We start from the raw sequence: 13,458 nt of genomic DNA, 5'->3' as shown, positions 1-13,458 counted from the left end.
AGATTTTATTCTAAATCAATATTTACCATATGAAGAAATTGACTAGAGCACAGTTTGTGTCAGGGCAAATCAAAACATTGCGTTTGGGTTTGTCAAGCTGGAACATCTCATTAGGAGCTGAGTTAGTGCAAACTTTGGTCTGGCTCAGCCCTGGAGTTGCTTCCCATGGCCGCTGCCCTCGTGGGCTATGCTCTGCAGCCAGGCTCACTGTCCATAACACACAGTGGGTCATCTCTGCTACTGAACCTTCACATTAAGTGTGGTAGCTCAAGTGGATGCTGGCTTTTACGCTAGCTTCCAAACCTTCACATTTTTTATTTCATTCAAATATTTATTTTTTTTTTTTAGTTTTTACAGTTGGAAGGAAGAAGCCTGATATTGCCAATTTTGATGGTAAGGCACACGAAAAGAAACACAGAAAGTAATCAAACTTTCCTATATAAGGGAAGTCCATTTGCACTTCTATGTGTGCTCTCTCTAACTAATCTGATTCCACTGTTATCTACATAGCTTTCATATTTTATATTACTTTCTAGGCTACAAAAGAAGATGAAACACCTCATTCTACTTTTCTCACTGTTCTTGGCTCCAGCATTTGCCAACAAAGGAAGTCCAAACACAAACCAAAACTTTTCTTCAAACAATGCTAGTCATAAACGACTGAAAAGAGACTGGATATGGAACCAACTGCATATCAAAGAAGAGATTGATACACCATTACCACACCATGTTGGCAAGGTAAACAGCGGCCTGTTAGAATAGTTAGAAGTGCAGACAGCAGATCAGTATCTTGAAAAATATCACTTGTTTGCCGTCTAGGCAGAATAGAAGAGAAAAAAAGGAAATAGAAATGGGACGTAATACCAATATACTAACGTGTTAAAGTCTTAAGAATGTGGGCACAGAGTAAATCAGGAAGAATGTCAAAGGGATTCTAACCCTTTTGAAGAATACAAACACATTTTAGAGAATGGCAAGTATGGAGCATCCACTGTGCATAAACAATCGCATTGCGTGCAGGTGCACAGTTAGGAAGGAAGTCTGGCAACTGATGTCAGTATTTTTCTGGCAGCTCAAGATCCTGTCAAAAACTTAGGAGATCAGCTAATAAAAACATCTGCATTAAAAAAACATGCAGTTTACATCTCTCAGCTCGGATACCAAAAATGCTATGTTTAGGAATACTGTTACACAATCAAAAAAACGGTTTCACAAAGTGAAAGAAAATAATTGTTAAAAATAACAAGCACTGACCTGCTTGCAAACCCATCTTCTTCAGCGCAGTGCTCATAAAACCCTATGATTAACTGTGCATCACCCAGACAAAGTTCTTCCAATCTAGTCTTTCAAACTGAACTACTTTGACACTTCTCAGATAAATGCAGGTCTATGTTTTCCTCCCATGTACAATAATCAGCATCTGTCAAGGTGTCTTGGCAAAGTGAAACAGACCTTTCAGGATCAGTGCTGCTCACTGCCAGAAAGGACGAGGGAGAGAGAAAAGAGGCCATAGGGTACCCTCAGCTAACACAGGGTATCTCTGTTTCATTTCAGACCAATTCAGCAGCAGATTGAGGGAAAAGCTTCTATTCCTGGAGCTGTCCTAAATAAGAGTAATTCACTTCGTACTGTGCTCTGTGGTCTTTCAACAGCGGAATGTGTCTGATTACTTTTGCAGTAGCAGTGTTCAGGGCGTTGCATTTACAGGACTGAACACTTGATAAACCCTTTAAAAAAGGCCATAGCAGCAGCGTGGCAGAACTGAGTGACAGCTGCAAGGATATGCTGATGCATTCTGATTTTTTCTTTCATGACCTTGGATGCTTTCCCTTGTATGTTCATCCTCAGTTTTAGAAAAAGCAATCTTGGAAGGCTACACCGTTTACATTGAATAAGTAAATAAAAATTGAGAAAGAAGGCACAGACTATACTATCTTTCAGACAAGGGTGAAGTAATTTCTCATGTTACCTCTCCAGAGCTGAAAACTGTTCTTCAGCAGTCCCGGCAGCCAAAAGCATGATTAAGTATGTGGAATGAGGGAGGAAAATTTTAATGACACATTTCATAATAGGAAACAGAAATGAAAGCATGTTCAACAGTAAATTACAACCACAGGATAAATCAAATCCTGAATACCAAACAGGTGCAATTTATGATAACATCAGGAACAAAAGACTAGAAACTCTTGGTCGAACCCAGCAATTATTGATAAATGACTTGCTGAAATACGAATGATGACACAGTGCATGGAAAATTGTGGTTTAAACCTTCTATCAGTGTCCTTAGATGGGAGAAGGTACAGAAAAGGATGAATCATCAGATTATCTGCAGATTAAATAAAAAATGGTGCAAAACCATTTGGGATTGAATTAAATTATTTTAAAATTTATTAATATTCATTCCTTTTACCCCATCCCTTCTTCATTACATATGATCTTAAATTTTAAAATCCATGGGGTGGAAATTTACTCTTACTGTCACAGCGTGAGCTAAAGAATGACTATAAAGAAATTACATGTGACTATACACATGAAAGCTGTCAGCTATGGCAGGCATTCTGCTAAATCCTAAGTAATACAAGCTAATGCTGAATAGTATCAGTAGCTGTGAATACAGACTTGATTCTGTAACTCTAACCAAAATCTCTGCTAATTTCAGAAGGTTACTTGCAAACAGGAGTAGCTCAAACAACACGGTGGCACATGTTATTTCAGACTTAATTCTGAATATTTCAGATTAACGAGGTTAATCATTTGTATGTGTTAACTGCATGAACAATTTATATCCTTAGGAAATATGAGATACGATCAAAAAACAAAAAAAGCCTCTATTCATAAACAAGCAAGTTTCAGCCTGAATGCAAGTTTCATTCTATAACCCTGCATGGTTGTAGCTGCTGTGGTGCTGTTTGTTCAGTAATACACCAGCTGGCATCAAAAGCCTTGATGGCTGTTCTGATTTCAAACGGAGCCTGAGGAAGCCCTGATTGTGTGTATCTTCTGGCAGAAACTGTGTGGCGTCCGGATGCCAAAGCCCACTTTTATCTCTTGGAATTATACTTTCCCTCTAGATCACGTCAAGTGTAAGGAACAACAACGCTAAGTATATTATTGAAGGTGAATATGCCAACACCATTTTTAAAGTGGAAGAAACCAGTGGTGATGTATACGCATTTGAGAGGCTTGACAGAGAAAAGAAAGCAGAGTATGAGCTGACAGCTCTCATTATTGACAGAAGAAACAACCAGTCACTGGAACCCCCATCTAAATTCATTATCAAGGTTTATGATATTAATGACAACGTTCCCGTGTTTGTACAAAAAGTATTCAATGGATCTGTCCCGGAAATGTCACCAGTAGGTACGTTCTGCCATCACCCATTTCCCTTCATGTTTCTGGTTAAAAAGCAGAATTTATACTACATATGCTGTTTGAAAATCCTTTTCCAGGAACCTCAGTCACCAAAGTGACAGCGGTAGATGCTGATGACCCAACAGTTGCAGGTCATGCCACAGTTACCTATCAAGTCATTAAAGGAGACGAATACTTCACAGTCGATGACTCTGGTAGGTCAGATATGCGAATGTCCTTACACTTTCTCCTTACCTTATACTTTGAAAGAGAACATAGTTTAAAGCCTTTTTCATTCTGGACAAGGGGGATAATAACTCAAAAAATATAATTTGAACCATATTTAGAAAGATTTTTCATTCACACTCAATGCCACCATCTGCATCAAGAAACGAACTAAAAGTCAGGCCATCAGGTGCTGTGAACTAAATGAGAAGATCAAAGGTAATTTTTTCCCCTGTAATGAAGATACTAACTAGGAGCTAATACAAGTTCATATTTTCAGTTTAGTGTAGATATCATTCCTTTGACCAAAAGGAAATACATAAACTCAATAATCAATAACTCAACCATTTGCTTTACTAAACTTTCTTGATTAAATTTCACCCAGTTTTGAAAATACTGTCAGTATCTCTTGTAATCATACTAGTACTCTAAAGCAAATGACTCAGATAAAGAGGTGCTCAGAAAAACTTCTCTAGTTGCTGTAGTGATCAACTTTAGACATCACTAGACAGCTTCTAAGCAGCAAAGGTCAGTTTAAAGGAATGCATTATAGAAATTCTCCCAAATATTTCGTCATGCAGAAAGATTTCTAACATCACTTGCCTTAGAAAGATAGCACTGTAAAAATGCTACTTAAAGCTGCACGTGTGGCATAAGACAAAAATTACCCGTCAGAATTAAGAGATGTTGGACATGCTGCAAAATCTAATCATATTTGATGTTTTGGTTTTTTTTTCCAAAGGTGTGATTTCCACAACAAGGGCTGATTTAGACAGAGAGAATCAATCAACATATGAAATTATTGTTAAAGCAAAAGATGGTCCAGGGTCTTCTGGAGATTCAAGCACAGCTACAGTCATTATCACTTTATCTGACATCAACGACAACTTCCCAGTATTCAAACACTGTAAGTATAATGCAAGTGCTGTATCATTTGGAAACCGAGGGTTGACACAACCGTAACAAATTTATGTTAGAGTTCATCACAATTCAACTTTTCTTAAAAGTGGAAAAAAACAAAAAAAAAAATCTTACATATTTGTGTGGTCTTCCGTATTTCAGCCCTAGCTGCATTTCCTGGGTGACGCACTCCTAGAGGAGAAAATAAAAATCAGGATTAATTTCATCACTTTATACGAGACTTTGACAGTTTTGAGAATTAATTATACTTTTTATGAAAAATACAACGTGCTGTCTACAGAGATATATAATGCTGAATTCCCAATGAAATATTTCCCTGTATGTTTATAAACTAAGAATAATTGTTAACTAAGCTCTAACTTCCCTGTTGTTGGATTTTTTTTCACAGCATCATTTCACTTTAGAGTTCCTGAAAACATTTCAGTAGGAGGAGAAGTTGGCAGAGTCAAAGTAGAAGATGTTGACGAACCACAACATAGAAATACGAAATACAGTTTTGTTAGAGGAGATTACAGGAACACCTTTGAAATTGTAGCAAATCCATTCACAAATGAAGGAATTATTAAGCCAAAGAAGGTACTTTTCCCAGTAACAAAGATGATCATTTCGGTTTTCTGTGTGTAACAAGAACGTTTCATTCAGCTCGGGACTGGCAGCAGGAAAAAAACGTAAATGCGTGGAAGCTGGCACGAAATCCATTCATCCTGAAAACCCTGTCCTGTGAGAAGAGCTGGTGACTACCTAGTCCATTTCAACTGCCAGTCCCAGGAAAATCTAGATTTACTGCAGAGTGCAACGGGGACTATGTCAGATATTCAGGTTACATTACAGGCTTTTCCCAAACTTCAGATAGTTGGATGTTTCAAAGAGTCGGTGACTTAATTAAGGAGTTGAACCAACTGACCAAGTCAAAGAATCTCTCCCTTCTGCAGCCCAAGTGAAAACAAATCTACCTGAGCACTCTTTTAAAAGTGCCCTTTGCAATTAGGCACTTGCTCCAACCTGAGCCACAGCTCGTTTACTTTGCTCAGAGTCTTTTCAGAGCTTCCCAACTAATTCTTTGTAACTCTTTAAGAGGGCACAGACTCTCCAAAGCCTTTATTACAGTATGCTCTTCGTTTTTTAATTCTCAGACCTACTTGATTTGTACCAAGGGACGTTATTGCATATGCAGAGCACTGCCAAGGCAAGAGTTCATTGACTTCATCGACTTACAGTAAAAAAAAAAATAAAATAAAGGGAAGGACTATAAATCACCTCCTATAATCCTCAGATTGACAGTGAAGTGTTTTTCATTTCCAAATGTCTCTCTGTAACTGTTACAGACTAGAAATGTCATTAAGAAGATGCCATGCACATGTGATAATTTTAAATATGCAGTAGGTGAGATAAAATTTCAACTGCTAGATAAGCACTATCACTTCCACTTGCAGTATCTACTCAAAGAGGAAAAACAAGCATCACCACAATTAACTACTGTATATTTCACAGTGCTTTTATAATTGAGGCAATAGTGCAAAGGGACCCAAACTTTGAAATTAGTAATAGCTTGGACATTTCTTACTGGCCTCCTTCCTGGCCTTCCATCCACTGTGTGATTCCTTTTATAACCTCAGTCAATGGGAATCACAAGGAAGCAGATGTTGCCTATCACTAAATGCCCCAGCTATCAGTCAGCACAGCTTTGAAATCTGCCTTGAATGACTTCAGAACGGAAAGCCTAGCCTAGAAGAGGAGAATCTGGTCCCAACCTTTGAGAAAAAGGAGCTAAACAAGTTTTGGTAGCTACAGAATTACAGGAAAATTATTTAAACCAAGAAATTCTTGCTGAACTTAGAATACTGGATGAATCTGTTCAAACCAGAAGCAGCTCAAGCCACTTGATGAAAGAGCAGTTCCCTCCCAGAGTCTAGCTAAGATACAATTTGGTAATATTTCCAAACATGAATTAGAGTGCAGAGCTTCAAGTTGCATAGATAGCTAATGCAAAGTTTACTTAGACATCTCCAAAGGAAGAATATCTGTGTTTGTCTTTTTTCTAGCCCCTGGACTTCGAAAAAGTAGCAGAATACCGGTTTGACATTGAAGCAACAGATCCCACAGTTGATCTTCGCTATTTTAAATCCGGTGGCTCTAGGAGCATTTCAACAGTCACCATTGAAGTCACTGATGTTGATGAGCCTCCTGTCTTCACTAAACTACCATATGAATTTCCAGTAAGGGAAAATGATCCAGAAAAAAAAATACTTGGTTCAGTTTTTGCACATGACCCTGACGCAGCTAAACGAAAAATCAGGTAACACAACGCCAGTTTTAATATTTACTTCTATTCTGAAGTGGAGAATTTGTTAATGAATCAAGAATTTGACAAAGAATGAGGCTTTGGCCCTATTTTTCAGAATCTGCATATTAAAAAAAGAAAATTTTTTAAAAATTTGATTTTATTTTTCTGGTACTGCAGCCATGGTACATATGGTAACCAACAAATACGAACATAAATTACATTTACCCATGCAATCACCACATAAACTTACTGATAAATCATTCGCAGGTTCATGGGGAAATGCATAATCTTAGATATCTTTACATGGTTATAATTTGTTGACACATTTTTTTATTGTAATAACTCTCTTAAGCATGTGCTTTGAAAAGAAAATAGACTTCTGAAACAGCTACAGACACTAGTAGGGGAAATTTCAGATGGATATATTTTGCTCTAACAGCTTGCGCAATTTCAGGGAAATATTCTGAGACTGCCTGTTCAAGATCTTGGTGTGGTTTGTCACACAAGAACTCTCTGACTTTCCACTAAGACCTGAAGTGAAACACAGCATTATCATTGCATTGACCTATCTCTTTTTAAACAAAAAACAGATTTATCCGACAAAGAGCTAATCCCAACGGAGACTACATTAGGGTATCTGATACTGGATTTATTCAACTTCCCAAGCCTCTGGACAGAGAATTCAGTTCCTCATACAATATCACTGTAGCAGCAATTGAAATCCTTGAAGATGGTAAGTGCTATTCACTCGCCTGTTTGAAAGGAATCAGCGTACAACTTTATAGCAGGACTGTGGCTTATCAGAGAGGAAAGCCACAACCTGACAGCCTGTTGTAAGCTACAAAAGAAAGGGATGCTTGTGGGGTTTGCACGGTAATCTTCCAAATCAAACGAGTACCTACAAACAGGTCAAACACAGTTTTAAGATTTGACCCCTAGCTATTATGAAAATCGATTCAGTTTGTTACAAGGAATAAAAAGGGCATGAGGAGAAGCAACAGCTTGGGAAACAAGGATAAGCCTGTGGATAGAGCAGAGACATCCCAGCCAGCTTCACCCCTTACCCAGTTACACGTCCCCCTCCCACGCTGCCACCCAGGTTGCACGGCTGCACGGGCATCCCCACATAGCCACACTCAGGTCCAGGAAGCAGGGCAGGCCTGGGGGTCGGTCCCAAGTCAGTTTGAGAGAGGCTGGCCTTTTCTGGCAAGTGAAAGATATTTGCTGCTATAAACATGGCCTGTCCTGCGCCTGTTGTCTCAGTACCAGAGAATAATGCTGGATCCCATAGCCATACAGCGTGAAGAATCAGGAAGACACAAGCAACTGTCATTTTCTTCCTCATAGATCCTTGCTGATTTAGGCAAATAGGAGAGTTTTTAAGAAAATAGATGAATTTGTGAAAGGAAAAATATAAATTAATGATGGAACTGGAAACTCTCCAAAATCATCATGCAGGAAGCAGGAAGAGGTAGACACAAACAGTGGAATGTGCAGACTAGAAAGCACTGAGGTTCCAGACATCTCAGAGACCTGTTCTACTACTGTCATTTCAGGCCGTCTTTCTGACAGAGAATCACATGCCCAAGTGCACGTAATAGTCACTGATGAAAACGATAATGCTCCCGAACTTGTTTATCCTGAGGAAGCCAGAGTGTGTGAAAATGCTGCACCAGGAAAGGTGAGACAGAAGAGAGAGTTCTTCCCTTAAACCTGAATTATCTACTCGCAACTCAACCAAAAGATGTAAACGACAGAAAAATGTAAATGCAAGCTAGTCTCAGTTTTCATACCCAAGCACCTGCTCATTTCACTGATTTCCAAAACATGAGTGGTGAGAAACGTCTCTTCAAGACTTTACACTGTTGGAATATTGACTTTTATCTGCTTACGCACTTGGGCTGCACAGTTCCTCTCCCTCCAGGCTTTTCATACGTATGTGCATCAGCAGCTGAACCGTGAAGCACAGTCAAGCCTTGCAGAGCAAAAACGAGCGCTTCAGTTTTTGCACACAAATGTTCATGTGTGATACTGAGAAGGAACCCATTTCAAAATACCACAAGAAGCATTGCTGCATACAACATTATTGTAGCATTCATCAGACTGCAACTACCTGCATGCACAGACAGTATTTGTGGGTTTAGATATTTGGCCTCAGACACAAGTATTTAACCCACACATGTAATGTTTGTGTAATTAGGAGACTTCCAGTCTGTCACAGACTGAACTCTGATCGAATCTGTTAGAACACACATGGCATTAATTCACCTTTCATTCAATTTTTAACATACCTTTGGGACATAACCATACACATTTTGTACATTTTATACATCTAATCTACTGCAGGCTGAGGTTTTCAAAAACGAGTATGTCACTCAGGAGTGGCAGTCTCGATGACATTCGGTAAGTGACGGTCATACTTCTAAGTCAGTTGAACACTTCAGAAGACAGCCACCTTAGGTATTTAAATGAGCCATGTCTTTGAGCATAAGGCTTTTTTATGTTTTAATTACACAAGATTTCCTCTTTTTTTTCCCACCTGTGAATGAAGGGGCAAGATCACTCTTTTTTGAAGACCTGCAAGGAAATTACTTGCCTTTAAAGAACTTGAAGAGGAGCATCACAAGATTATCTCTGTCCTGCCCTTTACCAGTGGGTTATACAGGATACACAGCCTGGTTCTAACTGAAATACTGTCAGCAGTTTTATCACTGGAGGCAATGTATATTGAAAATTATGACCTCTTCCGTCTTTGTAGGTAATCATCAGGATTTCAGCTACTGACAAGGATGAAATATCACCTGCAGGTTTCTTCAAATACTCCCTGGCCACAGAAGATAGCAACTTCTCCTTGGTTGAGAACTACGGTAGCGTATCCCTGCAATGCATTTCCTCAGCTAGCCAAAGTGAGACACTAGGTCAGAGGGGAGAAAAGCTGTAGCAATGACCTATGACTGGGCTAGCTGAGCTAAGGAACGGTTTATTTTAAAACACTTAACTTACTGGGAAAAAACGTTTTTGTTGTCACCCAAGTTTCACTAGGTTCCCTAAAGGCTGGCTCCATCTAAGGGGAAATGTTACCAATTGACTGATAATCTATAAGGAAAATCTCACAGAGATTATCACTTAATTAGATGTCATTACTTCTTCCAGATAACACAGCTAATATCACTGTCAAATACGGACAGTTTAATCGTGAACTTGCCAAAATCCACTACCTGCCTGTCATCATCTCAGACAACGGTGAACCTGAGCTCAGCAGCACAAATACACTTGTCATCAGTGTCTGCAAATGTAATGAAAAAGGCAACTTCACTTTTTGCGAGGAAAGAGCTAAACAAGTTGGAGTTAGTATACAAGCACTGGTAGCAATTTTTATCTGTATCTTCACAATCATTAGTAAGTATTTGACTTTTGTAATGTTCTCTGACTTAAAATGCAGGGATTGTTTTGGTTTTTCCTTAACTGAGATCTACAAAAGCTTTGTGGCTATAAAATGGTCACACTATTTGATTCATTCATCTCATGTGCTCTTTCTGTTTGGCCTGTTAGCATAGTTCCAGCTACAAAGATGTTCATTCTATTGGAAAGGCTGAGTCACTGAAAAGGTTATTGCATGTATGTAAAATACACTTGATTCATTGTTACTAGGCTCATATGCAGCTATAAAACAGGAAATTTGTGCTGGGCCAATAACATTCCTGTTTCCAAAGGCTGAGGTAGTGCAGAAACCCTTTCAACAGTACAGTGAACACACATACATAAATAAATCTGTACCAGAACAGCAGACCAGTACCAATTTGCTCTATGTGTAATCATCAGAGAAGGGGCAACATTTTTTCTTGCTTGAGAAGAGGTCTCCTCTGCAGTTACCATATAAGGAGCATTTGATGCATGGCATTGAAAGATTTACCTCTTCAAGGCAGTGGCTGATTCAAGGAACTTGTGACACCATGCATCTGGACTTGTGATTCCAGCTCAAGAGTCAGCTGTTCAATTCCTGTACAGACTGAACTGCCTTGAGAACATACCAGTCATACCATTAAATAGCATTTTAAGCTATTTTTTTAATGTGTTAAAAAACCTCATCCTGAAAAAAAAAAAAACCACACTCCAGACTGTGTTACGTATCTTAAATGCATTTGTTTTATTTCCTTACTTCTCTATTTACCTGTGCTTATCTAAATTTTCTTTGCAGTTATCACATTGCTAATTCTTCTAAGAAAGAGACACAAGAAGGATTTGAGCGGTCTTGGGAGAAGCGTGGCAGAGATTCACGAGCAGCTTGTCACTTACGATGAAGAAGGTGGTGGTGAAATGGATACCACCAGCTATGATGTATCTGTACTCAACTCTGTCCGCAAGAATGGTGTAAAGCCAGAAGCAGTTCCCTCTCCATATGCACAAGTCCAAAAGCCTCCTGGAAATATAACTTCTGGTCCTGGAGAAATGGAAATGATGATTGAGGTTAAGAAGGATGAAGCTGACAATGACAGGGATTTGTTGCCATATGACACACTTCACATTTATGGCTATGAAGGTGCCGAGTCCATCGCAGAATCTCTCAGTTCTTTGGAGTCAGGCTCCTCAGACTCAGATATTGATTATGACTTTCTAAATGACTGGGGACCCAGATTTAAAATGTTAGCTGAGCTCTATGGATCAGAACCAAATGAAGATTTTGTGTATTAAGTTCAGATTAGCCATGAATTTTCGCCCTCCTTTTTTCTTAATGTCAGATAGACATCAAGAGCCTGCCAGTGGCCAAAGAAGAACTCAAAGGTCTTCACCCAAATCGTACTAGGATTTCAAACACACATGAAAAAACCCACAACAGCAGTAGGGTCAAAGAGAAACATGCAGATCACATACATTGACTTTCCCCAGCACTGATATCCTTGGTAACGTTTAGTTCTTTCCCCAAAATTGCTGCTTGAGGACCTGCTCAGGTCTTCTAGGACAACTCCTCTCCCTATCCAGATAGTCACTTCTCCTTAAAATGTGGGTTTGTCCCCAGTTTCTCCTTCACTCTTCTCCCTCTGTACTGCTGTCACCAACATGCATTCAAGGTCACCACACGCTGGATCAGAAAGGTTTGGTGGAATTGGGAAGGAATGTTTTGAACAACCTCCTGTATCTCCAGCCAGCTGGTTTGCCTGGCCCTCTTGCAACATCTTTATTGATATTCCGTGCTTATGCTTACCCAGCAGAGGAGAGGAGGAACATATGGTCTTTCATTTAATATTAGAAATTATTCCATCACTTTCAAAAAGAAGCATGATTTTTCCTTCTTTCCAATCTATTAATTATTCTTGCTTTACAGTCTTCTACTACAGATATGAGTTACTAAAGATAAAATTAGACAGGATTTTTTAGATACACAATCTGGTTTCCTCTGTCATTTTTAACAGCCTGATGATGATTTCAGGCACCTTTGTGGCATGCTAGAATTTGCTCTTAGCTAGCAGCAAAATTGTTTGTTCTTTCTGTAGCTAGGATCTCAGTGTTACTCAATGGAACATGTCCTGCAAGGCAGGAAACGTGGAGATCAGGCAAAGGTTAAGACTCCAATACTGTAAATCTCTCTAGATGGAAACATAGGTCTCCAAAGAGGCTGAATAGGTTTTTTTAATTCAATTTTAATTCAATTGTATTTTTTCAGGGACAAACAAATTAAGTGCCTCATTACTGTGAAACTGTTTTGATTTTTTTCTAAGCAGGTACTGTAAAACGGGTATTTTCCCCCTTGGAAAATATTGTAGACTTTCCAACCAGAACGCTACGCACCCACACATTTGTCTGCATAAAAGAACTGCAAATATAAGTAAGGTTTTGGAGTAGCAACTACCACACGTCCCTGTAAGCATGTGTTAATTTCTCACCTGATGAAGAGCCACAGAATGAACAGACCGAAACTTCCCATGCAGGAAGTTAACCAGCCAAATACATTTTGTAAAATGTGGGTTTCTTAGGACAACAGCCTGTCTCTGGCTTCTGGCAACACACATTCCCGTTGTCTTCCACAGGGACAGAGCCCTGCCACACAGATACTCAATTTTGCAGTATCTGTGCTGGAGCTGTATGTATTAGTTTAGTTCATTTGATTATTTAAATGTGGTAGCTAACCAAATAACACTAAACCTTTTTTTTTTTTTTTCCTAAACCAGTATAGTGGAACCTCAAAAATTTGCTTTACATTTATTCATGTAATCTCTAATTTACACCCCCTTCACCCCAAAATGCTTTCTTGGCAGGAAATAGCAATGCACTATAACATGGTCTCACATTAGTCCTCACTACTGTTAAACATTGTCCAATACAATACTTAGCTGGACGCTAGTGCCTCCTGTCATCCATAACAGAATCACTCAAACTTTCAGATGTGAGCAAGAGGAAAACTAAGTAGAATTCTGTCCTTCAGTCAAATCGGCCTTGGATCACATCCTTTTATTATAGAAGTAGTACATTTTGCAATGACAGCCGTGATTTTATTTTTATTGTGTTCACTCTCTTCTGTTTTGCTTAATCCAGTCAACAGTTGTGCTATTGAGGTTCCACATGTTAGTATACTATAAAGAATGCTAACTAATAATACTTACAGTTTAATGTTTTCATCAGTACCTAAGGTATTGGCTATCAACAGGTAAAGTTAGTTATGAAATTATTTAGTGCAGTAA

At 38.9% G+C, this 13,458-nt stretch overlaps 1 protein-coding gene across 1 annotated transcript; it reads left to right on the top strand.

The window, feature by feature from the left end:
* Positions 1–549: 549 nt before the first annotated feature.
* On the top strand, positions 550–11,473 carry CDH5 (cadherin 5, type 2 (vascular endothelium)). The gene is made up of 11 exons (XM_010139509.1): positions 550–738; positions 3,072–3,360; positions 3,450–3,566; positions 4,319–4,483; positions 4,886–5,073; positions 6,540–6,793; positions 7,372–7,514; positions 8,338–8,462; positions 9,540–9,648; positions 9,935–10,180; positions 10,980–11,473. The coding sequence occupies exons 1-11, from the start codon at positions 550–552 to the stop codon at positions 11,471–11,473; spliced, it is 2,319 nt and encodes a 772-aa protein (XP_010137811.1).
* Positions 11,474–13,458: the final 1,985 nt, after the last annotated feature.

This window comes from Buceros rhinoceros, unplaced genomic scaffold (genome assembly GCF_000710305.1).
Source record: "Buceros rhinoceros silvestris isolate BGI_N320 unplaced genomic scaffold, ASM71030v1 scaffold32127, whole genome shotgun sequence".
Classification (NCBI taxonomy): domain Eukaryota; kingdom Metazoa; phylum Chordata; class Aves; order Bucerotiformes; family Bucerotidae; genus Buceros; species Buceros rhinoceros.
Note: the sequence above shows the minus strand (reverse complement) of the source record. Positions and strands in the feature narration are given on the sequence as shown.

What these genes read in the sequence shown, in the direction of transcription:
- CDH5 (XM_010139509.1), top strand. Translation starts at nt 550, where the DNA reads ATGAAACACCTCATTCTACTTTTCTCACTGTTCTTGGCTCCAGCATTT. An exon ending in CCCGGAAATGTCACCAGTAG is followed by an intron (nt 3,361 to 3,449) that starts GTACGTTCTGCC and finishes ATCCTTTTCCAG; the next exon opens with GAACCTCAGTCACCAAAGTG. An exon ending in AAAATGCTGCACCAGGAAAG is followed by an intron (nt 8,463 to 9,539) that starts GTGAGACAGAAG and finishes CCGTCTTTGTAG; the next exon opens with GTAATCATCAGGATTTCAGC.